The 24,369-nt window shown below is 37.1% G+C and overlaps 3 protein-coding genes across 8 annotated transcripts; 1 reads left to right on the top strand and 2 right to left on the bottom strand.

Annotated features, from left to right (window-relative positions):
- Positions 1 to 5,402: 5,402 nt before the first annotated feature.
- On the bottom strand, positions 5,403 to 11,495 carry LOC142161707 (protein NLP7-like). 3 transcript variants are annotated; one of them, XR_012702401.1, is made up of 5 exons: positions 11,161 to 11,495; positions 8,763 to 9,265; positions 8,406 to 8,453; positions 8,146 to 8,210; positions 5,403 to 5,995 (listed from the first exon to the last, which is right to left on the bottom strand). XR_012702401.1 is itself a non-coding variant. In XM_075237502.1 (4 exons), exons 1-4 carry the CDS (start codon positions 11,318 to 11,320, stop codon positions 5,729 to 5,731), a joined length of 978 nt encoding a protein of 325 aa, XP_075093603.1. In that variant the 5' UTR covers positions 11,321 to 11,495; the 3' UTR covers positions 5,403 to 5,728. The 3 variants fall into 3 exon arrangements, 1 of the variants encoding a protein (XP_075093603.1); XM_075237502.1 differs by lacking the exon at positions 8,146 to 8,210; XR_012702402.1 differs by lacking the exons at positions 5,403 to 5,995; positions 8,146 to 8,210 and having other exon boundaries at positions 8,218 to 8,453; positions 8,763 to 8,890; positions 9,135 to 9,265; positions 11,161 to 11,494.
- Positions 11,496 to 11,730: 235 nt separating this feature from the next.
- On the top strand, positions 11,731 to 16,351 carry LOC107810424 (protein NLP6-like). Of its 2 annotated transcripts, XM_075237501.1 has the most exons (4): positions 11,731 to 12,014; positions 12,832 to 12,932; positions 13,360 to 14,383; positions 15,537 to 16,351. In XM_075237501.1, exons 3-4 carry the CDS (start codon positions 13,606 to 13,608, stop codon positions 16,157 to 16,159), a joined length of 1,401 nt encoding a protein of 466 aa, XP_075093602.1. In that variant the 5' UTR covers positions 11,731 to 12,014; positions 12,832 to 12,932; positions 13,360 to 13,605; the 3' UTR covers positions 16,160 to 16,351. The 2 variants fall into 2 exon arrangements, with proteins under 2 accessions (XP_075093602.1, XP_075093601.1); XM_075237500.1 differs by lacking the exon at positions 12,832 to 12,932 and having other exon boundaries at positions 11,732 to 12,014.
- Positions 16,352 to 17,736: 1,385 nt separating this feature from the next.
- Positions 17,737 to 24,166, bottom strand: LOC107817704 (protein NLP7). 3 transcript variants are annotated; one of them, XM_075237499.1, is made up of 8 exons: positions 23,843 to 23,982; positions 23,597 to 23,706; positions 22,086 to 22,216; positions 21,714 to 21,970; positions 21,360 to 21,407; positions 20,329 to 21,232; positions 19,942 to 20,240; positions 17,737 to 18,354 (listed from the first exon to the last, which is right to left on the bottom strand). In XM_075237499.1, exons 4-8 carry the CDS (start codon positions 21,912 to 21,914, stop codon positions 18,115 to 18,117), a joined length of 1,692 nt encoding a protein of 563 aa, XP_075093600.1. In that variant the 5' UTR covers positions 21,915 to 21,970; positions 22,086 to 22,216; positions 23,597 to 23,706; positions 23,843 to 23,982; the 3' UTR covers positions 17,737 to 18,114. The 3 variants fall into 3 exon arrangements, with proteins under 3 accessions (XP_075093600.1, XP_075093598.1, XP_075093599.1); XM_075237497.1 differs by lacking the exon at positions 23,597 to 23,706 and having other exon boundaries at positions 21,714 to 22,216; positions 23,843 to 24,166; XM_075237498.1 differs by lacking the exon at positions 23,597 to 23,706 and having other exon boundaries at positions 20,329 to 21,229; positions 21,714 to 22,216; positions 23,843 to 24,166.
- Between the last annotated feature and the right edge of the window lie 203 nt (positions 24,167 to 24,369).

The raw sequence follows: 24,369 nt of genomic DNA, 5'->3' as shown, positions 1-24,369 counted from the left end.
CGGGGGTCTATTTGGAAACAGTCTCTCTACCCTAGGGTAGGGGTAAGATCTGCGTACACACTACCCTCCCCAGACCCCACTAAGTGGGATTATACGTCGTCGGCGTCGGCGTGGTCGTGGTGGTGGTGGTGGTGGTGGTTGTTGTGAGCTATATTTAGAGCAACTTCATTCGGTTTGTTTGGAAATTAGCTATATTGGAAAGACAATTGCACTTGAAATAATACGATAAACTGCATCGGTTGCAACTTTTTTAATAATGCCATATATTAGTTGAACTAAGGTCAAAATTGACAAATTTTAGGACAAGAAGCCTACGGGTGGAAAGAACAAATCTTTAGGCTGAGACACAGATATATCGCTTTCATTCTATCCTCTCCACCTTTTGAATGAGAATGACCACCTCCTTGTGCAACATTTTGTAATGAGACTTGAAACTTTAATGCAAAAAAAGAAGTGTTATTGTCTTTTTTTTTTTCATTTTTTTATTAAAGGGTGGTTCTAATCTTTTTGGCAAATTACGAAAGAGCAACTTAGGGCCTTGAAAAAGCTTGTAATCTTGAACCATATCTCATCAGAGTATCGAGTAGCTTTGAACTCATTTTTTCAAGAAATATGTTTTCATATGTATAAAAGACATGGAAAGCATTTTATAAAGTAGTGAAAATTAGTGAGAGTTGGATTGAAAACAAAATTTTCTTAATCCAAAATTGTTAACATCCACAAGTAAAAACACCAATGGAAGTTCTCTTACAAACTCCAATAAATGGCAACCAAACAATATCTGGTAGCCTAAATGACTCAAGCAAGTGTAGTGCCGTGAGGAAGGGAGAAAAGTCTTGTACTTCTAAAATATAAGGTAATAATTCAACAAATGATAGCAGCTTGGTTTTTTTGAAGTCCTGCACATAAATTTACTTGGTAAAAAATAATATTATAATTGCCAAAAAAATCAACAAATTATCTGTTACTCAATCATTCCTGATAGAAAAAGTTGTAAAGAACTCCAAAGCTGCACCAATAGAATTCTCATTACTTGGTAAAATAGTATCCCCTATTGGAGAAAAGACTAATGTTTAAACGTCTGCATCGTTTGCCACTACACGCATAGCACATAGACATCTATAAAAAGCAAACTTCAACTACTAAGTAGTAATTACTTGAGCTTAGTTTTAGCAGGTATTATTTGCAAGTTTTACATCAGATTGTATGTTGAAAGAGTGGGGAAGAAAGTCAGTTTGATAAGTCTACCCCCCCCCCCCCCCCCAACATTGAAATAGATTGTCACTTTGTTCGTGAAAAGATTCAACAAAAGCTCATCTCTACAGGTCATGTTAGAACTGGAGATCAATTGGGAGACATTTTCACAAAAGCTTTGAATGGAGCTCGAGTTGAATATATCTGTAACAAGTTGGGCATGATCAATATATATGCTCCAACTTGAGGGGGAGTGTTGACATACAAGTTGTCTAGCACATGTATACACATGTACTACATCATAGCTAGCACATGTATATGAGTTGTATAGTAGGTGTAATACAAGTTGTGTAGCACATGTATACACATGTACTACATCATAGCTAGCACATGTATATGAGTTGTATAGTAGGTGTAATTAGGTGTATGACAACTAATAGATTAGGTGAATTAGTATTATAAATAGGCCTTGTAATCTTCTCTTCTAGATATGAAATATAGAACTTCTTTGGTTTCTAACATGGCATCAGAGCATTGAAGTTTTTTCATCAGTTTGTTGTTGAGAATTTTTTTTTCCCCGTTCAAATTATTTTTGTTCAGAACAGTCTTTCGCTGCTTTGATTCTATTTCACTATTTCCGGCCATTTTTTGCCCCGGCCGCTTCTTTACAGATTTTTCTACTCACTATTCTGACCAAAGTGGTACTGTCAGAATTTTTTTTTCCTGACAACTTTCATTTTCCAAGATCACTGTTCCGGCACTGTTCACTGCACTGTTCACTGTTCAAATATTACTATTCAGTATTCACTGTACTATTCAAATATCACTGTTCACTGTTCACTGCACTGTTCTTGACTATTTGATTCTACTATTATTCGGGTGCAACATGACTGAAACGAAACCTACCGTTGATGTCATTCCGGTTATGTCCAAAATTACGGAGAATAAGTTCATGGGTTCCAATTACATGGATTGGAGTAAGACGATCCGTCTCTATTTGCGGAGCATCGACAAAGAGAACCACTTGGTTGATGATCCACCCAAGGATGAGACTAAATCAGTCTGGTTAAAGGAGGATGCAAAATTGTTTCTCCAAATCAAGAATTCGATGCACAGTGAGGTAAATGATCTAGTTTCTCATTGTGATTATGTGAAGGATCTAATGGATTATTTAGATTTTTTGTACTCTGGCAAAGGAAACTTGTCTCGCATGTATGATGTGTGCCAGACATTTTACCATCCATCCATGCAAGATCGCTCTCTCACCACTTACTTCTCAGAGTTTAAGAAGGTGTATGATGAGCTTAATGTTATATTGCCGTTTAGTCCAGATGTGAAGGTACAACAGGCTCAGCGTGAACAACTGGTAGTCATGAGTTTCCTTTCTGGTCTTTCTCCCAAATTTGAAGGGGCCAAATAGCAGATTTTATCTGGGACTGCTATCTCTTCCTTGAGAGAGGCATTTACAAGAGTGTTGCGTACTGAAAAGTCTCATCCAGGTCCGACAACCACGATCGTTAGTGGTGCTCTTCTTAGCCGCGTCCAAAAGAATAGGAGTCATAGTAATCGCAATCGGAGTAGCGATAGTCGAGACCTAAAGCAAGGGGAAGTTGAATGTTTTTATTGTCATGAGCTCGGTCATACCATACGTTATTGTGTGAAGCTTCAGAATAAGAACAAAAGATCTCAGTATGCCAACATCGCCACTTCCGAGACTATTTCACCATCTCAGTCATCATCTCCTCCTATCAATACTATCCCCGAGTCAGGTAAAACCACTAAGTGTCTCCTCTCTTCGTCATCCAAATGGGTCATTGATTCTGGTGCCACAGATCATATGACAGGTAACTCTAAACTCTTTTCCACTTTTCAGTCACATACCCAATGTTCCATAGTTACTTTAGCCGATGGGTCTACCTCATATGTTTTAGGGTCTGGCACTGTTAACCCAACATCTTCTCTTTCCATTAGTTCCGTCTTAAATTTGCCTGATTTTTCTTTCAATCTAATATCTGTCAGTAAACTTACTCGTACTTTAAATTGTAGTGTCTCATTCTTTCCCAATTTGTCTTTTTCAGGATCTTACGACGAAGCAGATTATTGGCAAAGGTTCTGAGTCTGGGGGTCTCTATGTTCTTGAATCACAGGTGCCGAAATCCATTTCTTGTTCAACTGTGTTGTCTCCCTTTGATGTACACTGTCGATTGGGTCATCCATCCTTGTCTAGTTTGAAGAAGTTATATCCTCAGTTTCAAAGTATTTCCTCTTTAGATTGTGAGTCATGTCAGTTTGCTAAACACCATCGCCTTCCTAAAGTTTCTAGAGTCAATAAACGGGTCGACTTACCTTTTGAGTTAGTTCACACCGATGTTTGGGGTCCATGTCCTATTATCTCTAAAACTGGTTTTAGATATTTTGTTACCTTTGTGGATGATCATTCTCGTATTATCTCAAAAGCAGTGTAATTTTGGAGAATTCGACACGGGTGCGGCAGTATTTTGGAGAGTCCGCGCAACATAGGTTGTACGTCATTGGCCTCTTTATCAGTTAGACATTAAGAATGTTTTTCTCTACGGTGATCTTGACGAGGAAGTTTATATGGAGCAACCACCTGGTTTTGTTGCTCAGGGGAGTTTAGTGGTTGTGTATGCAGATTGCGCAGGTCACTATATGGATTGAAACAGCCCCCTCGAGCCTGGTTTGGTAAGTTCAGCACAATTATTCAGGAGTTCGGCATGACTCGTAGTGAGGCTGATCACTTTGTGTTTTAGCAGCATTCTGCTCCGAATCTGTGTCTTTATCTGGTGGTTTATGTTGATGATATTGTTATTCCTGGCAACGATCAAGATGGTATTACTAATATGAAGCAACATCTCTTTCGGCACTTCCAAACTAAGGATCTGAGCAGACTGAAGTATTTTCTAGCTATTGAGGTCGCTCAGTCTAGCTCAGGTATTGTTATTTCACAGCGGAAATATGCCTTAGACATTCTTGAGGAGACTGGAATGATGGGTTGCAGACGTATTGGCTCTCCTATGGATCCGAATGCGAAGCTTCTGCCTGGACAAGGGGAGCCTCTTAGAGACCCTACGAGATATAGGAGGTTGTTGGAAAATTGAATTACCTCATAGTGACTAGACCTGACATTTCTTTTCCGGTGAGTGTTGTAAGTCAATTTATGGATTCTCCCTGTGATAGTCACTGGGATACAGTTGTTCGTATTCTTCGGTGTGTAAAGTCAGCTCCAGGCAAAGGATTAATATTCGAGGATCGAGGCCACGAGCAGATTATTGGGTACACAAATGCTGATTGGGCAAGATCACCTTCTGATAGACGATCTACATCTGGATATTGTGTTCTAGTAGGAGGTAATTTGGTCTCGTGGAAGAACAAGAAACAAAATGTAGTTGCTCGATCTAGCGCTGAAGCGGAATATCGGGCCATGGCTATGGCAACGTGTGTGTTAGTTTGGGTCAAGCAGTTGCTCAGGAGTTAAAGTTCGGAGAAATCAGCAGGATGGAACTAGTGTGTGATAACCAAGCTGCTCTTCATATTGCATCAAATCTGGTGTTCCATGATAGGACTAAACACATTGAGATCGACTGTCACTTTGTCAGAGAAAAAATACTTTCAGGAGATATTGTTACAAAGTTTGTAAAGTCGAATGATCAACTAGCAGATATTTTCACTAAGTCTCTTACTGGTTCTCGTATTAGTTACATGTGTAACAAGCTCGGTACATATGATGTGTATGCACCGGCTTGAGGGGGAGTGTTAGTTTATAGATATGTATATTGTCTAAGGTTGTATTGTGGTCTGGGCCAAACGGGCCAGGGCTTTAAGCGGGCCGGGCTGAGGCGGTCCCGGACCAAACGATCCCGGGCTTCACGGTCCCAATGTGTGGAACCGGCCCACGGTGGTCCTAAGCCCAGATGGTCCCAGGCTAAATGGGCCGGGCCAACGGGCCTAACGAGCTTTTTTCGTTCCGGGCTATTTTTTTTTATCTAAGACACTTTCTTGTAAACTATATATGTATATACTAGTATAAATTGCTTATATATAGCTATATAAATATATATAGTATGTATAGTATGTATATATAAGGTATGTAGTTTATATGTATTAGATATATATATATAGTTTATATGTATTAGATATATAATATATATACTATATCAAATTTAAACACAATAAATTGCAAAGCAATATTCAAGGGAATGTCTTATATATTTTACTATTACGACATTAACAAAGAATGACAATATCTTTCTTAGTCTTCCTCTCCCCAATGGAATGAGCACAACAAGGTACTAATACCACCATTAAAAGGGAAAAAACTAAGGAAGATGTGCCAAAATACAAGTTACATGTTAGTCTATGTATCATCTCTAACAAATCTCATAAATCCTTCAAGGTCCAGAGGAATTTCCGTTGGTGGTGGTGGAAAAGAAGCTTGTTCATCACCGCTTCCGGGCGAAGCAGCATCCTGCGCAAGTTCCGCTAGCATTTCTTCATAAGCTTCATCTATCGCCGGTTATGATTCTGCAAGTCCAAAATTTCTTCTTTCCGAACGGATCCAATCTCTGAAGAGTACTGATTTTTCCAAATTCTCCCTCATAGACGCTCTATGATCACCGATTTGAAGTCTCGCTTGACTGAATGCGCTCTCCGATGCCACTGTTGAAGCTTGAACACTTAAAATATCTCGAGCCATCCTTGAAAGAACCGGATAGTGTTTTTGTTTGTCCTTCCACCATTCCAAAACATCGAATGAGCCGTCGAGATTCTCTGATTCAAGTCCCTGCGACAAATAAACTTGAAGCTCATTTAGTTGTGAACTATTACCAAAATTATTACCTTGAGAACCCCTGAACTCCGTCCAAGAACTAAGGGCTTTTAGGCCCGCAATTCTTTTAGATGCTTGCGAACTAGACGAAGTAGGAGTTGGAACATTTGGTCTAGCTTGATCTAAGGCAAGTTGATAAGCATTATAAATTGTTTGAGCATTTATTTTAATTGAGGCTTTTGCATCTCCAAGTGTAGCAAATTTCTCAGCTGAAAGTGATAAAGCGTTATAAATTTTTGAATACCAAAAGTGAGGACCTCCTAATTTCATTGTAGGATTTAACAATGCAGCAACACCAAAAATAGGGGGGATATGGAAAAAATATTTTTTAAACTTAGCTTTCATAGAATTAATAGCTTCTTGATAAATTACTCCACCCTCTGAAAATTGAGTAAATAAATCTACAAGTGCTGCGATATAAACTAAACAGTTAGAAATAATAGGATAATATTGGCCAGATAATTCATTTGTAGCAATATGAAATTGTTCTAAAAAGTCTACAAGCATTTTAACATTACTCCAATCTTGATTTGTAAGGTGCTCATCATCATCACCATCACCTACACGAGCATTATTCGTTACACTTCTTGGGTTCCTATATTCATATGCAATAACTAAACTTTCATACATGTAATTCCATCTAGTTGGACAAGCTTTAAGAACCTTTCTTTCTCTAAGGCCAAATTCATCACATTTTTTAAAATAGTCTCTAAGTCAACTTCTACGGTTTGAATAAAAAAGCCAATTAGGAGCCATTTTAACCTTTTCAACTTCTACATTTAAAACTTTCATACCAGCACCGACGATTAAATGTTAAATATGACAAATACATCTAACATGAAAAATATTACTAAATGCAGGATTTAGTGTAGTTGTAAGCAAGCCTATAGCCTTAGTGTTACTAGAAGCATTATCCATTGAAACCGACATAATTTTATTTCTAATGCAAAAATATCTACAAATATCTGCAACTGTGTTAGCAATAAACTTACCTGTGTGGCGTGAATTAATTATTCTATAAGCAATAATGCGCTTTTGCATTATCCACTCCTCATCTATCCAATGACTTATAACAGTTAGATAATCACAGTCATTACCACTTCTACCAATATCAGTAGTAATAGCAATGTGACAATCTATATGAGTAAATAAATAGCGCAAATATTGTTCATATTCATGTTTATATTTATAAATATCGCTCTTTACGGTTGCGCGAGGTCATCCTTTATAAGTAGGATTAAAAACTCTTCTAATATAATGCACAAAATGAGGGTTAGAAGGAAAACTATAGGGTAAGCACATAACAGTAACCATTTTTGTCAATTCTTCACGATTTTTATTTGGATGATAATATAAAATGTCATCGGTAACAATGTTAATTCCCGGTTGAACTAGATTTGAACCTGTACTAGGGTTAACCGTAGTATCTACACTTGTCCCCTCTTGCGCAGTTTTCATTTGTAAAAATCTAGCTTTATCTCTAGGGTGTGTCTTTATGTGTCTAGTCAAACTATCCGTACCGCTACGGTCTCCAGTAAATTTATGAACTAGTTGAAACCCACAAGTTTTACACTTAGCCTTATTTTGTTCTCTTAGCTGAGTAAAAAAGTGCCAAACAAGAGATGTTTCAGGACGTTTAGCAGGTTGTCTATTAAAAGTAGGGGTTACTACAGGAGGGTCAGGCGGGGCATCATTTGGGTTATTAACAAGACTAGTAGGTGTATCATCTAAATCCGGTTGCGTTTCATCTAAATCATCATTTTCCTCATCATTTTCAAAGATAGTTTCATTAGGATAAAAAGCATTCATAACTTCTTCATTTAATTGTTGACCTGGTACAACATCATGGCAAGATTGACTATCGGAAAATTGAAAACAAGAGTTATCACTATCAAGAATAATAGGTGGAGGAAGACGGGTAACAGGTCTGGGTCGGGGAGCCGGGGGAAGAGTAGTAGCTTGGCTACTAGATTCACCAATTTTAGATTTTCCTTACCCATACCCCCAAAAAGTTTTTTCAAAGAAATTGCCATATTAATTATAATTATACTAAATAAAACTAACAAAACTATAATATTAAAACTTAAGAGTTCGAATAAGTTTACCTAATTGATGAACAACTTCTTGAAAATTGAATATCGTTGAAGACTTGAATACTTCAATTCACCAACTTCACAATTTTTCAAGAAATTGCAATAATAAAGTAAGCAATTATAGAAGAAAATTAGAGAGAGATTGATGAATTTGTGAGTAAAAATGAAAGAATGGGGGGTATTTCAGTTAAAGAGGGACACTTTAGTTTAGTCTAAGATATTCTTTTCCTGTTTTTTGGGAATTCAGGCATATAGCATCTTCATGAACATACCTTCTTGTCGGGGTGGCCATATATGTTTGATGATCTCAAGTCCACCTTCTGTTAAGAACAAGATGCCATGCTCAGAGAAATATATAGAGGTTATGAGAAACTAGTAGGCTACTAGGCATAGCTCCTATGAAGAAAAAACGTCTTTTAATCTATCTCTAGAAAATTGAAGTGGTAATTGTGACAACATGACCAAACTCTTCACTAAATTCATGTTTTTTTTTTTTAATACTTTAGCTACCACACTAAAATCAAGCAAAGTTTCGAACAACCTTTCCTTTCTTTACAGTAAAACTAACGCAAACAAACTAGAAGAGAGAGAGAGAGAAATGGCAATAAAAGTAGAGAGGAAAGCCATACATTGAGCATCTCATACACCATTTGAACAAAATCTTGAGAGAAGCTTCCCTTCTTATCCCCTATGATCTCCAGTACTCCAGCGCGTTCATTACTAAGAGGCTCAAAAACCGGTACAGCCAAATAGTTCCCTAAACCAGCAATTAAAGCCGAGCCATGCTGAGGAAAATCAGCAACTGAATAGCGCGAAATATCCGGACTCATTTTAGGCAAACCATGTTTGAACACGCGTTCGGTAGGACCAAGTCGATACTCATTCTCAGAACAATCAGTTACAATAGGAATTCTAAATTTCAGACACTCTGACCTATAAAAACAAAGTCCTTCATGGAGTTTCGTAAGACCAAAAGGTAGGTCACAAGTTGTTAGAAAAACCTGATCTTTAGTAGTTACAGGTGCCCAAAATTGAACCAACCAGCATCCGAAGTTGTCAGAAATGTAGGCATTCTTGAGAGCAGATGCGATTTTCTCCTTAATGCTATCATGATAGATAGTAGTATCAGCAGCTGTAAAAAGGTTGTTCATGATATTACACACTTGACTCGTTCAGAAAGATAGATATGTAGCAATCATATCATATTGAAAAACTGGTTAAGGTTCTCAATCGAAACTCCTTAGATGTTCAAAATGTTAGGATCGAAATAATCAGGTGTCATGCAGAAGCTAATTAAGCAAATCTTGAACGACGATAAATCAGACAACAAAAGAGAAATATACCAAAAGAGACACAAACTTTTAACGTAGTTCGGTCAACTGACCTACGTCCACGGCGGAGATGAGCAATCCACTATATCAAAGAGAGTACAAAATATCAAGAGAACAACCTCACAAAGAGACAAATACAAGTGACAATGTAACACTTATCCCAAAAAGTTCTCCCCCTAAACAAGACTCTCAAACCCCTTATGGCTACATTGTGGATGCTACTAAATGAGAAGAAGGATCCTCAATTTATAGAAGTCCAAACCTTTTCCTCCGGGAAAAGGGACTAGCCAAATATGGGAGATTTAAAGTTTCTTTCTACGGTAAGAAAAACCCTATTACGGTAAATATGTTGCCCTTTCCTTTGAGAGATAGGAAAAGCAAATATGGTAAGAAAATCAGGACAAATACCTAACACAACAATGTAAAGCGGAAGCGGTTGCATAAGCTCAAAGACATCATGGTCCCCTTTCTCATTCCAAATCATTTAAAACTTAAAAGTCATTCATATTATCTGAGTAACCAAATATTATCATTATCAAATCCTGGGGAATATAAATTAGTAAGAGATAATAGATGAAACAAATAAGCAGCTCCACCAATTTTGCACTAGTTATACACATAAAAGAACCAAAAGTAGAACTTTAACATGATTGCATAGATTATAGGAGTAATAAACACAAGCTCAAGTTAACAATTAAGAATACTCATGGAGTGCTCTGAAAACAACATGAATGAGAGTCGCAAGTTTGTTACTACCTTCTGCTTCAGAGAATTTTCGCACGTAAAAACATGAATACCTTATAATTATATGTAAAATGTTAAAAAACCAACAACATGAATGAGAGTTATAGTATTTAAAAATAAATGTTTAAAATTTTGTAGTATCACTGCTCTAATTCTTAGACCACTAACACTTATTTAAAATTTAATAATGACATGAATCGATCGTCATAAATTGTGAACTTATACCAAGTCCTTGGCAGCAGTTAATGTTCCAACAAATCGATGAAGAAAAGTACCAAAAAAGTAGCTCCGAGCTAGAGCTTTGATTGATTATTAGTCTATTTTCTTATTTCTTATTCTGATAACATTAAAGTTTAAACTTTTTGAGTTTTGAGAGAGTACCATAACATATACAAGAATTACTAGTTTTTACACTCGACATACTAAACCATGTGTCCCAAAAGGTTTGTCACTTTTCTAGTTTCTACCCTCGTGATTTAAACTAAGTGAACTTTGATTAACCTCAAAAAGTTTAACCTTTCACCATCTGACATGAATGAATTAAGATAGTCCAATTTTGTCCTGAAAATCTATAAGCCAAAAAAGTGAATGAGTGTCACTACTTCTATGCATTGACCGAACACAAGAATCTAGTACACTAAACTCCCGCTATGCGTGGGGTTCGGGTAAGGGCCGAACCACAAGGGTCTATCATACGCAGCCTTACCTTGCATTTCTACAAGAGGCTGTTTTCACCGCTCGAACCCGTGACCGTCTGGTCACATAACAACAACTTTACCAGTTACGCCAAGGCTCCGATCTAGCAAGGGGTAAAAACTAAAAGAAAGGACAAAAAGACAGAACCCTATAAGGCTTCATTCTCCAAACAAGTGAGTTGAGTATCATATAATCTGGAGATTATATATAGTGTAAATACCAATCCAATTGGACATAAAGGGGAAAAGGCACTTACTGCTGGGGAAGACAGAAGGAAACTCGTTGTTGTGTTGGCTCCAAAATACCCAGAGGTCATTCTTAGTGTTAGGCTCAGTGTATTGCAGGGGACATGGCATGTAACTCAATGCTTCGGATACACTACCACATATTCTGAATGCTTCATTTCTTCCTGCCATTTTCACTGTAGCCCAACTATTTAACACTAAGCTTTAATTTGAGATGAAATTCAAAATCAAATAGATGATTAACACCAACACAAGGATGGAGCAATTGTGCAAAACAAAAGAATGAAAGAAGGAAGGAGCAGAGGATATTCCATGTCTTTGCACGGAAAATGAGACTATATACATGTTATCAAAATAATGTTTAAAAAAAATAAAAACATAAAAATGTATATATATGTATATTATGTATAAAAATTATGTGAATTTTTTATATTTTTACTGTTATCGGATAATTTTGTCTAATTATTAACAAATTAAATTAAATTAAACAAAGAACAAAAATGAGTTAGTGGAATGTGGGCCCAAATGGCCATTTATGTAAAACAAACCTTTTGGTTCTTTTCACCTAAACTCTTTCTTTCAACATTTCTTACATTAATGTAAACAACCTTTTGTTCTATTTGGCCTAAAACAACTGTTTCAACCCTCCTTTATCTCAAAATTTTCAACTTTGCCACAAAATATAGAGAGTCAATGTGACATGTGGAAAGAGAGACCGGTTTGGCTTGCAACCAACAACCTCAAAAAGAAAGAAAAGAAAGTAATTTGGTTTCAAGAATGGAGAGTGTGTTCAGTGAACCCAATGGTATATGGGTTTTTTGGAGTGAACGTGATGATGCAGAGCAGCTTCTGAATCACTTCTCCCGTAAGAACTTACTATATTTGATTTCTCATAAATTGTAGGGAAGAAGAATTTTTGGTTTTTGGTGGGCTTGAAATTATTTTGATCTTTATACATGGGATGAAATTCAGCTAAGTATTTTCTGAGATACACTGCCAATTGCAGCTAAGTATATAAAAGTAAACGTACCAGGAAATTAAGGGGAGTCAATACATAATATATATATATACATATAATTTATTTTTTTACCTACCTACATAGTATATTTTTCCGCGACCCTTCCTATAAGGTGGCTCCGCCACTGGTCACATGTTCGAGCCGAGGAAACAGACTCTTATAAAAATTCAGGTTAAGATTGCATATAATAGACCCTTGTGGTCCAGCCCTTCCCGGACCATGCGCATAGCTGGAGCTTAGTGCACCGGGCTGTTATTTTTTGTACCTATTTTGACAATCATTTCCTTAAGAATTGTTGGACTTCCTATTTGCCCATGAATGAGGAGAGAATTTTTGCTTTGGTGGTTTAAAGTTATGTTGTTCTATCATAAGCAAAAATATTAGGTGATTTCTTCATATTTGTCCAAGCCTTGGTGGACACTGTTATCAAGTACCTCATATGTTGGTGGGAGGTAACACTTATCAAGTACCACAATTATCAAATATAAAAAAAAATGTTGATCTTTATAGATGGGATGGGAATCAGCTAAGAATTTTCTAAAATGCATTGCATGTTTCACTCTCATTGCTTCAAAATTAGGTTCTTTTTGTTTCTTCTTTGGGAAATTCTAGCAATTTGTTTCCATTTTGACAATCATTGTTGCAATTCCGTTACATACTTTAGGTACAAGATATTCACCATCATGGTTGCCATTGAATCTTGTGCTTGCCACACCTTAGAAGAAGAACTTCTCATTCACTTGAAAATTTATCCTGGATATAAAGGTCTGAACTTTCAATCCTCAACCTATTCTTTTGACTTGCTCTGAGATTATCATTAGTAGTACTGCTTCGCGGATTTGAATTCAAGGAAATTCCTTAAATTAGATATAGGTAACTTAATTGCTTTGGCCAATCAATAAAATTGTTGCTACAAGCCTTTTACAAAACCTGGGAGTAATATTCTTTGTACTACCTAAATGTAGCTTTAGGCTACAAGTAAAGAAGGGCAGTTTGGTGCACTAAGCTCCCGCTATGCGCGGGGTCCGGGGAACGGCCGGACCACAAGGGTCTATTGTACGCAACCTTACCTTGCATTTATGCAAGAGGCTGTTTCCACGGCTCGAACCCGTGATCTCCTGGTTACATGGCAGTAACTTTACTGGTTAGGCTACAAGTACTAATACAATATTTGTGCATGCCACAACTGCAGATGTTGTTACTAAATGCATGGCAATCAAGGAAAGAGTTAAGATTGCACTCCAACGTGTAGAGAAATTATCCTGCAATTATCTTATTCAGTTCTGGGCTAGTATTGTAATTTATGGCCAGACTTTCCTAACAACTTCAGATCAGCCTTTTGGTCTTACCAGACTAGATGGTGGACTATGTTCGTACAGGCACAAGTGCTTGAGCCGGGCAATTCCTGTTGAGCTGAAGAACGGTACCCAATGTGAAAATGACCTTGGTCCCCCCGGACGTGTGTTCAAATATAGGTGTAACACAGTTGAGCATAATGGAATACCCCTTGGTAACTTGTGCTCGCGAAGCTGGTTTAACTGGTTGTTTTGCAATCTGTTTAAGTGCTCCAGGCAATGATGACAATGTTTACATACTAGAGTTCTTCTTGCCCCCAAATGAGCTTCTGCATAGGAATCTACAAGAATTCCTGAAGTTGGTTTTGCACACGGTGAAACAACAGTTGCACTGCTTTAAGGTTGCAGTTGGACATGATTTTGGAAAGAAGTTACCTGTTGAAGGCATCAAGATTTCTTCTGACGATGAACTTGATTCTTTTAATATCTGTCAAACTACTAAGGAACTGCATAATGTTGAGCCATTGCCAAATGGAGGAAAGTTGATGTTGCTTGACACACCAAATCAGCAGTCTCTTTCTTCCGAAACAAATCAGCAACTGAGTTTGGATATTAATGAGATAAATGCTAAAAGGGATAGCATAGCTGTAAGTGAAGAACAGTGCAATTCCGCTGGATCTTCAACTAGCGCTAAAACCTCTCAAAACAAAGAAAGAAAACTGCAGCTGGAATTATCAACACGACTGGCAAAGCAGGGAGCAAATGCTGTGAACAAAAGAAAAAATGGTAAACGGACATTAACCTCTGAGTCAGAGATTCAGAAAGAAAGAGAGAGGATAGAACGCGATCATAACATCAACCTCAAAAAAATTGAAGACCGCTCGTCAATGACTGAAGATGCCGCTGCTGATGATTTGGGAGGTATCATAAACTCTTTCCAAAACTCTTCTGCTTGTATCTTTCTTCTTTCTTTAAGATTAGTACACATGAAGCAAATGATCCATATAAATGATACTAACTACTTGGACTAAGGTTTAGTTATTGTTATTATATTTATATAAGATCCAGTGTATCACAACCCAAACTCTAAGCGTGAGTCAGCTTGCCCGCCCACAATATATCCACATCCATTAATCTGTCTCATAACGCTAGTATGGACCAAGGATTAACATAAGCAAATTAAAACATAACAATTGAGGATCCAACACTTAATGTAGTCCCAAATCCGTAATAGATTCCATGAAGCATATTCTAGAGATTACAACTGTCTAGCTTAGTTCTTGCTGAGGACAAAAAAGGAAAGCATATCTAAGCATAGAACAATGAGTGGGGCTCACCAATGAAACACTCCGTCTCTACTTCAGTACCTATACAACTCATTACAATGTCAAGTTCACAACATGTTCCAAATCACTATTAAGATATGCTCGAGGGGTCCGAGTATTACACCATGTTTGCTAAGAGTCCTTTTAATCTAATTAGAAGCTCCTATGTCATTTTAAGGTAAAGTGTAAGATCTAAAGAAATTCTAGATTAGAATATCCCAAATTTGTCTTAAAAGGTAAATTGTTTACCAGTGATTGGAATGAAATGAACCCAAATTGAGCTAGCGTTCGGACATAGACTTGGTTGAAACTAGGAAAAAAAAAACTTTTGAAGATGAGATGAAAAATGGTTTTTGGAAGTTGAAATTATGTTTGGTGATGCATTTTACTTGAAAAGAAGTTGAAGTTTTGTGAGTAGAAAACTAGTTCAAACCACGTTTTGAAACTTGAAAAATTCTTCTCCAAAAACCGCCCAAAAACTGGTCACTTTTTATAACCAAACAATGTTTTCAATTTTTTTTTTTTTTTTTTTTTTGCAAAAAACTTAAGGCCAAAGCGGGAGCTGAGTGAATGGATACGGAGGATTCATCTTGCGGTCTCTAACTAGCTAGTATTGAGACGTAGTTGATTGATTGAATGATTGATATGATTTCTTTATCTTCTCCTTTCCTTTAGTCCAAATCATATGTGTATATTGTAGTTTAAGATTCAGTGAAGACATTTTTGTACCTGGGATTATTCTGATGCAGTTGGCAAATCAACGGTGATGCGTATATGTAGATTATACGGTATAACTAGATGGCCGCCCAAGAATAAGGAGAAGAAAAGAAAATGCTCCCCCTCTCGTAAAATGAAATTCATCCTCCCTGCTGAGGAAGACGTCAATGCTAGTACAAAATTCCAGCAATCTTCTGATTCGCCTAACAAGGTAGACACAATTAATGGAGCTAAAGTTGGAGCACATGTTACAGAAATCCGAGATGGTACAGCTGTGATTACAAAGGTGAAATATGGAGATGGGATGCTAAAATTGAAGCTAACTCTTTCTTCTAAGATGAAGGATTTAGAAGAGGAAGTGGCAAAGAGGGTCGAGTCATCGATTGAAAGTTTTGATTTCACGTATGTAGATAAAGAGGGTGATACGATATTGATAAAATGTGATGAGGATTTGACGGAATGTTTTCTGCATTTTAGATCTTCAAAGAGGAATTTTTATCAGTTTTCTGCTCTTGTGGTTTCAAGGAATCGAAGTGAATGTATTCCAATATACTTCTATCAGATTCATGTTTGTGGTCGCAAGGAATCGGTCGTAGCCATGATCAACTCTTCTATCCACAAGGTCAATAGTAGCATGATCAATTCCTATATCTAGTTCTACTTTCTGAGGGAAATCCTTCATATCTCAATATAGTTTACTACTCTATAAGATTGCAGTATTTTTCAATATGTTTGATTTTGTTACTTACAGTACCAATTAGCAGCAAATTACCCAAGAAACAGAACTGCATGGTTGTACATCCCCTAATGCCACTAGAGCTCTTACCATAAGAGCCTTATTATTTGCAACATCCAGAACTATACTGACCAGTGACAAAAGGTGATGGCACATTAAATTTTGTTAAGTTACAATGGAGGTTGCAATTAGCCCACAGGCTTTCCGTCTTGTCCATGTCAATCCAGAATGGAAGTATTTGCACCCGCATCTGAATTGCTAAGTGTATCTCATAAGTGAATTGAGTAGCTTTGAACTCATTTTTCAAGAAATATGTTTCATATGTATAAAAGACATGGAAAACATTTTATAAAGTAGTGAAAATTAGTGAGAGTTGGATTGAAAACAAAGTTTTCTTAATCCAAAATTGTTAACATCCACAAGTAAAAACACCAATGGAAGTTCTCTTACAAACTCCAATAAATGGCAACCAAACAATATCTGGTAGCCTAAATGACTCAAGCAAGCGTAGTGCCGTGAGGAAGGGAGAAGGAAGGAAGAGTTCAGTTTTTTTTAAAAAAAAGTGGTAGTCCGATCCACTAAGCTACTGCTATGCGCGGGATCCGGGGAAGGACCGGACCACGGGGTTTGTTGTACACAGCTTTACTCTGCATATTTTTTGCAAGGGAAGGAAGGAAGAGTTCAGTGAAGTGAAGAAAAATCTTGTACTTCTAATTCAACAAATGATGAGATTTAGGATGAAGTACGTCTGATGCTTTTTTAGGTGATACTGATACTTGGGCTGATGTCCAAGAGCAGTTTGGTTTTTTTTAAAGACCTGCACATATATTTACTTGGTAAAAAATAATATTATAATTGCCAAAAAAATCAACAAATTATCTGTTACTCAATCATTCCTGATAGAAAAGCTGTAAAGAACTCCAAAGCTGCACCAATAGAATTCTCATTACTTGGTAAAATAGTATCTCCTATTGGAGAAAAGACTAATGTTTAAACGTCTGCATAATTTGCCACTACACACATAGCACAGAGACATCTATAAAAAGCAAACTTCACTTGAGCATAGTTTTAGCAGGTATTATTTGCAAGTTTTACATCAGATTGTATGTTGAAAGAGTGGGGAAGAAAGTCAGTTCCCCTCCCCCCCCCCCCCCCCAAAAAAAATAAAAAAAAATACTGTACATTTGTTTCTCCAGCATGGTGTTCAAGCATGGAGGCCAAAATAAACAAGAGGAAAGAACAGAAAGTAGAAAGGAAAACATATCAATCATGGTGGAGCAGTTTCCATGAAAGAAAGGGTACAAACATCAATGCACTAAATACAAAGTATGTTCAAGATTTAAACTGTCCGATCTATATATAGTGCAAAGTCAATGTATCAGCGCGTACATGGCACAAGATTGGGGCATCGGCTCAATTCTGAAACCCACAGAACAACAGCAACAGCCCAGCGAAATCCCACAAGTGGGGTCTGAAACCCATAGAATGCAGATAAATAAAAAGGCAAAAAGGAAAACTAATATATATACAATGTGTCAACTCAGCACATAACAACTGCATGTCATAATAGCTCATAACTATATGTTTAGACATTTACAATATGATTAACAATGGTCCACATCATCTCTTGGAGGGCAGTTAGACATGTGCTATAAGATGTACAGTATGGATAAGGAGGGAAAAAAGAGGAAAAATAGAGAAAGACCTTGATAGCAAACAAGAATGGGCAGGCATCCTAGTCAAGCAACATAGTTACTATAATGACCTATGTTGCTCGAGCTCTCCGAAAACGTTGATGGGTGTGTGTAGCAGTGCTTTTTTGGAGGATCCGACACAGGTGTGACAGCTGTTTTGAAGAGTTTGTGCAACATAGATCATGACCACAAGGGCTCCCACAGTTTTTGTGGTTCTTCCATGTCCATAGTCATCTGCATGCACACCACTTCAGCTTGAGCAACTGCCAGTTGCATTTGGAGAAGGCTAACTTGGTTCTGCAAAGATGCTATAGCTCCAACACAACCATAAACTGGATCCCTCACTCTAGCATTATCCTCATACACCATTGAACTCACGGCATTGCCCCGTTGATGCTCTGGTAACTTCTGCAAAAATTCCTGCAAATACAATGAAATCCGAACCTAAAACTGTAGAAACCTTAAAATTTCTGTCGTTTGTGTGTGAACTCACCTACAACAACAACAACAAACCCAATATAATCCCACAAAGTAGGGTAGGGGGGCTGTACGCAGACCTTATCCCTACCTTGTAAAGGTAGAGAGGCAGTTTGTGATAAACAACCACAAATGATCAGCACACTTCTCTAGAAATTACTCTGGAACAAATTTTTGAATAAATGTGTATGCCTACGCTTATGCACCACACCATGAAAAAGACAGATGATATGATGTTCTTCCCAAAGAATTTGAATTTTGGAACAATTCTCTTTACACTTCTTCTAACTTCCATTCTCTAGTAAGAATCCCAAAGAATTATTTGCGAAAATGGTCTTGCCTTTTCCATTTTTTAAAATAATAAAAATGTAATTTTAATTATAAGGCACCAAGAAAGTTGTAACATACAAGTTACAGATGTATGACAACTAGTAACTAAGCATCACAAAAATATTATTTATGCAAAGTGTAGTGCTCTACTTCTTATTACACCAAATGTACAGATTACATAAAAACTCTTAAGGTTAACGAGAAAATGTTAAATGCCTTCCAAAAATTATGCCATTCCTCTTTCTCCAAATTATCTAAACATTGGAGCCGTCTCAGCAAACAATTTCTCCTGCTCCATCATCATTGTCCTCCAACAAGTAGATGCCTCCCCGACTGTTCTTATGAGTAATAATGCCTTGTTAAAAAATGTGTATGTTACAGACTTTAACTCTAATAAAAAGCTACACTGAAAAGGTGATTAGTATCCCCTCTATGTTTTTTGACATGTAGCACCAACTTCTTATGTTTCTATACTGAGCTATTGTTGCATTTCAAGTTGTCAGAAGAGACATTTAGGGAAATTTATTTTTTAAAGTAGTATCCTAACACCATAAATCTAGCCAAAATCTTATTCGATTACTAGTTTCAAAGACCCCATGAACTTTGAGAAGTTCACTCTTTCTTTTACACTACCTTTTTGTACACCCGTCCCACATGGTAATTTGACATCTTTAGAAAACCAGCCATATTGACTGCATCTGAACTTTGTGCGAATCGCTTACATCAATAAAATCTCTTCTTTGTATCTGAATCTCGATAACCATTTCTATTGTGGAAATGTCTTATAAAAATGACTAGTCCTTGAATATTTAGCTTGATACCTTCTCCCACCGGGCAAAGTGGCATCTCCTTTCCCATTTTTCCATCCCACGACAAGTCTCTCATTAACTTTCAAACTTACCCACTGAAAATGAAACTGTAATTTTATAGCATGATTCTCCCCCTTTTTGACAAGTATTGTCATCCATCCCCCCAGTCTTCTCTCAAATCTATAAACCACCGGTTGCCAAAGTTCAGCATAGTTGAACTTTCACCTAGGATATAAATATCTCCAAATCTATGGCTGACCTAGAGTAATCAAATCAAATCAAATCAAATTTGAATCAAATCAATACAAATCATGTGCATCAATCAACAATTTTGAGTTTTGACTTAATGATACTGTTAGAAAGTCAGTGATTGTTTGGAAAGAGCTCAAACCTGGAGCTCCGCACGATCATAAAACTTAGACACCTTGGCTAACCTTTCTAGCTCATCACCACGAACCCCAGAGAGTAGAAACTTTGGACATTTTCTTGGAACGGTGCTTTCGTTCTGCACTCCCACAGCTTGTGTGGCGGGCTTTGCAGCATGAGTCAAGGAAGTTGTGGTTTCACCTCCACTGGATTCTTCACAATGTCTATCAGCAACATTGGCAGATTGAAGCTGATCACTGGAGCAATTCATGTCGTTAATTTCAAGATGCTTTGTGCCAAGACTATTTGGAGCAGATTGGCTGGCTGCAAATGTACTAAGAATTTACTTAGAATAACATCAACATACAATCAGAGATGTAATAGATCTGTTAAAAGAATTTAGTTTTATTACCAAGAGTGGTTTCAGTGCCATTGACTTTTGCACCAACTGATTGCTGAAGCACTACTCTGTTAATTCTGTGGTGTCCTTCGGATATCTTCATCATGCTTTCTTCCTCAGAGCTATTGGAAACAACTCTATTAGTTAGCACCCTCACATTTGTTAGTTTTGTTGTAGTGTTAGCAGTTCTTGATGATGTTGTTAGATCAATATTTTCAGGACAAATATGTACTGTATTTCCACTTTTCAGTAATCTGTTTAATGGGTCAAACCACTCTATTTTTCCCGGACGTGCTACTGCTTCAATATCAGACAAAGGTTTCACACCATGGCATATCTCAAAAGAGTTGAGTCCATCATCTGAAGGAACAGGTATAATTTCAACAGATAATTTCTCTCCCAGTTTTTGTCCAGAAGCAAGCTTGAAACTTCGAAATTGTCGCTCCATCGACGCCAATAGCATATTCAATATGGTTTGTGGACTCCTGCAATCTGACTTGTTATCTTGGGGTAAAAAGAACTCCAATAGGTATACATAGTCCCCTGTGTAGGAACTTTGCAAACACATAGCAAACGAGCTATGTAATCCAACTCTGTGTGCCACATGTGCCAAGGGGTACTCAATCATGCTTAACTGTGTGATATCACTGCAGAAGCACGAACTACGGGTTAAAAAGGCCTTACTAACAACCCCCTGACTCTTCCCTAAGTGAAACATATCACAAGCAGCTCTGAACTCGTAGCCTGCTGATGTGCATATGCAGAACTGTTCCTTTGTAGTCATGAATCTTTTAATGCTGCTTCCGTCAAGGATAGGTAGCCATGTCTGAGCTAGAGGTAATTGATGTGTTCTGCATATGAAACTCAACTGCTCCTCAATCTCTTTTAGGGCGCGTTCTAGCCCTCTAAGGCCCTGCTAAAAACAGATAGTGGATACAGGTGCTTTAGTTTATTTCAGTTAAAGAGGGACACTTTAGTTTAGTCTAAGATATTCTTTTCCTGTTTTTTGGGAATTCAGGCATATAGCATCTTCATGAACATACCTTCTTGTCGGGGTGGCCATATATGTTTGATGATCTCAAGTCCACCTTCTGTTAAGAACAAGATGCCATGCTCAGAGAAATATATAGAGGTTATGAGAAACTAGTAGGCTACTAGGCATAGCTCCTATGAAGAAAAAACGTCTTTTAATCTATCTCTAGAAAATTGAAGTGGTAATTGTGACAACATGACCAAACTCTTCACTAAATTCATGTTTTTTTTTAATACTTTAGCTACCACACTAAAATCAAGCAAAGTTTCGAACAACCTTTCCTTTCTCTACAGTAGAACTAACGGAAACAAACTAGAAGGGAGAGAGAGAGAAATGGCAATAAAAGTAGAGAGGAAAGCCATACATTGAGCATCTCATACACCATTTGAACAAAATCTTGAGAGAAGCTTCCCTTCTTATCCCCTATGATCTCCAGTACTCCAGCGCGTTCATTACTAAGAGGCTCAAAAACCGGTACAGCCAAATAGTTCCCTAAACCAGCAATTATAGCCGAGCCATGCTGAGGAAAATCAGCAACTGAATAGCGCGAAATATCCGGACTCATTTCAGGCAAACCATGTTTGAACACGCGTTCAGTAGGACCAAGTCGATACTCATTCTCTGAACAATCAGTTACAATAGGAATTCTAAATTTCAGACACTCTGACCTATAAAAACAAAGTCCTTCATGGAGTTTCGTAAGACCAAAAGGTAGGTCACAAGTTGTTAGAAAAACCTGATCTTTAGTAGTCACAGGTGCCCAAAATTGAACCAACCAGCATCCGAAGTTGTCAGAAATGTAGGCATTCTTGAGAGCAGATGCGATTTTCTCCTTAATGCTATCATGATAGATAGTAGTATCAGCAGCTGTAAAAAGGTTGTTCATGATATTAGACACTTGACTCGTTCAGAAAGATAGATATGTAGCAATCATATCATATTGAAAAACTGGTTAAGGTTCTCAATCGAAACTCCTTAGATGTTCAACATGAGAGGATCGAAATAATCAGGTGTCATTCAGAAGCTAATTAAGCAAATCTTGAACGACGATAAATCAGACAACAAAAGAGAAATATACCAAAAGAGACACAAACTTTTAACGTAGTTCGGTCAACTGACCTACGTCCACGGCGGAGATGAGCAATCCACTATATCAAAGAGAGTACAAAATATCAAGAGAACAACCTCACAAAGAGACAAATACAAGTGACAATGTAACACTTGTCCCAAAAAGTTCTCCCCTTAAACAAGACTCTCAAACCTCTTATGGCTACATGGTGGATGCTACTAAAGGAGAAGAAGGATCCTCAATTTATAAAAGTCCAAACCTTTTCCCCCGGGAAAAGGGACTAGCCAAATATGGGAGATTTAAAGTTTCTTTCTACAATAAGAAAAACCTAATTATGGTAAATATGTTGCCCTTTCCTTTGAGAGATATGAAAAGCAAATATGGTAAGAAAATCAGGACAAATACCTAACACAACAATGTAAAGCGGAAGCGGTTGCATAAGCTCAAAGACATCATGGTCCCCTTTCTCAATCCAAATCATTTAAAACTTAAAAGTCATTCATATTATCTGAGTAACCAAATATTATCATTATCAAATCCTGGGGAATATAAATTAGTAAGAGATAATAGATGAAACAAATAAGCAGCTCCACCAATTTTGCACTAGTTATACACATAAAAGAACCAAAAGTAGAACTTTAACATGATTGCATAGATTATAGGAGTAATAAACACAAGCTCAAGTTAACAATTAAGAATACTCATGGAGTGCTCTGAAAACAACATGAATGAGAGTCGCAAGTTTGTTACTACCTTCTGCTTCAGAGAATTTTCGCACGTAAAAACATGAATACCTTATAATTATATGTAAAATGTTAAAAAACCAACAACATGAATGAGAGTTATAGTATTTAAAAATAAATGTTTAAAATTTTGTAGTATCACTGCTCTAATTCTTAGACCACTAAGACTTTTCTAGTTTCTACCCTAATGATTTAAACTAAGTGAACTTTGATTAACCTCAAAAGTTTAACCTTTCACCATCTGACATGAATGAATTAAGATAGTCCAATTTTGTCCCGAAATCCTATAAGCCAAAAAAGTGAATGAGTGTCACTACTTCTATGCATTGACCAAACACAAGAATCTAGCAAGGGCAGCCCGGTACACTAAACTCCCGCTATGCGTGGGGTTCGGGTAAGGGCCGAACCACAAGGGTCTATCATACGCAGCCTTACCTTTTATTTCTAGAAGAGGTTGTTTCCACGGCTCGAACCCGTGACCGTCTGGTCACATAACAACAACTTTACCAGTTACGCCAAGGCTCCGATCTAGCAAGGGGTAAAAACTAAAAGAAAGGACAAAAAGACAGAACCCTATAAGGCTTCATTCTCCAAACAAGTGAGTTGAGTATCATATAATCTGGAGATTATATATAGTGTAAATACCAATCCAATTGGACATAAAGGGGAAAAGGCACTTACTGCTGGGGAAGACAGAAGGAAACTCGTTGTTGTGTTGGCTCCAAAATACCCAGAGGTCATTCTTAGTGTTAGGCTCAGTGTATTGCAGGGGACATGGCATGTAACTCAATGCTTCGGATACACTACCACATATTCTGAATGCTTCATTTCTTCCTGCCATTTTCACTGTAGCCCAACTATTTAACACTAAGCTTTAATTTGAGATGAAATTCAAAATCAAATAGATGATTAACACCAACACAAGGATGGAGCAATTGTGCAAAACAAAAGAATGAAAGAAGGAAGGAGCAGAGGATATTCCATGTCTTTGCACGGAAAATGAGACTATATACATGTTATCAAAATAATGTTTAAAAAAAATAAAAACATAAAAATGTATATATATGTATATTATGTATAAAAATTATGTGAATTTTTTATATTTTTACTGTTATCGGATAATTTTGTCTAATTATTAACAAATTAAATTAAATTAAACAAAGAACAAAAATGAGTTAGTGGAATGTGGGCCCAAATGGCCATTTATG

This window comes from Nicotiana tabacum, chromosome 18 (genome assembly GCF_000715075.1).
Source record: "Nicotiana tabacum cultivar K326 chromosome 18, ASM71507v2, whole genome shotgun sequence".
Taxonomy (NCBI): domain Eukaryota; kingdom Viridiplantae; phylum Streptophyta; class Magnoliopsida; order Solanales; family Solanaceae; genus Nicotiana; species Nicotiana tabacum.
The sequence above is the reverse complement of the archived record's forward strand: the minus strand, read 5'-3'. Positions and strand labels throughout refer to the sequence as shown.

What these genes read in the sequence shown, in the direction of transcription:
- LOC142161707 (XM_075237502.1), bottom strand. Translation starts at nt 11,320, where the DNA reads ATGGCAGGAAGAAATGAAGCATTCAGAATATGTGGTAGTGTATCCGAA. An exon ending in TCCTTCTGTCTTCCCCAGCA is followed by an intron (nt 9,266 to 11,160) that starts GTAAGTGCCTTT and finishes ACCTTTTTACAG; the next exon opens with CTGCTGATACTACTATCTAT. An exon ending in ATGGCCACCCCGACAAGAAG is followed by an intron (nt 5,996 to 8,405) that starts GTATGTTCATGA and finishes TATTTGTCGCAG; the next exon opens with GGACTTGAATCAGAGAATCT.
- LOC107810424 (XM_075237501.1), top strand. Translation starts at nt 13,606, where the DNA reads ATGACCTTGGTCCCCCCGGACGTGTGTTCAAATATAGGTGTAACACAG. An exon ending in CGCTGCTGATGATTTGGGAG is followed by an intron (nt 14,384 to 15,536) that starts GTATCATAAACT and finishes ATTCTGATGCAG; the next exon opens with TTGGCAAATCAACGGTGATG.
- LOC107817704 (XM_075237497.1), bottom strand. Translation starts at nt 24,002, where the DNA reads ATGGCAGGAAGAAATGAAGCATTCAGAATATGTGGTAGTGTATCCGAA. An exon ending in TCCTTCTGTCTTCCCCAGCA is followed by an intron (nt 22,217 to 23,842) that starts GTAAGTGCCTTT and finishes ACCTTTTTACAG; the next exon opens with CTGCTGATACTACTATCTAT. An exon ending in TGGCACTGAAACCACTCTTG is followed by an intron (nt 20,241 to 20,328) that starts GTAATAAAACTA and finishes GTACATTTGCAG; the next exon opens with CCAGCCAATCTGCTCCAAAT.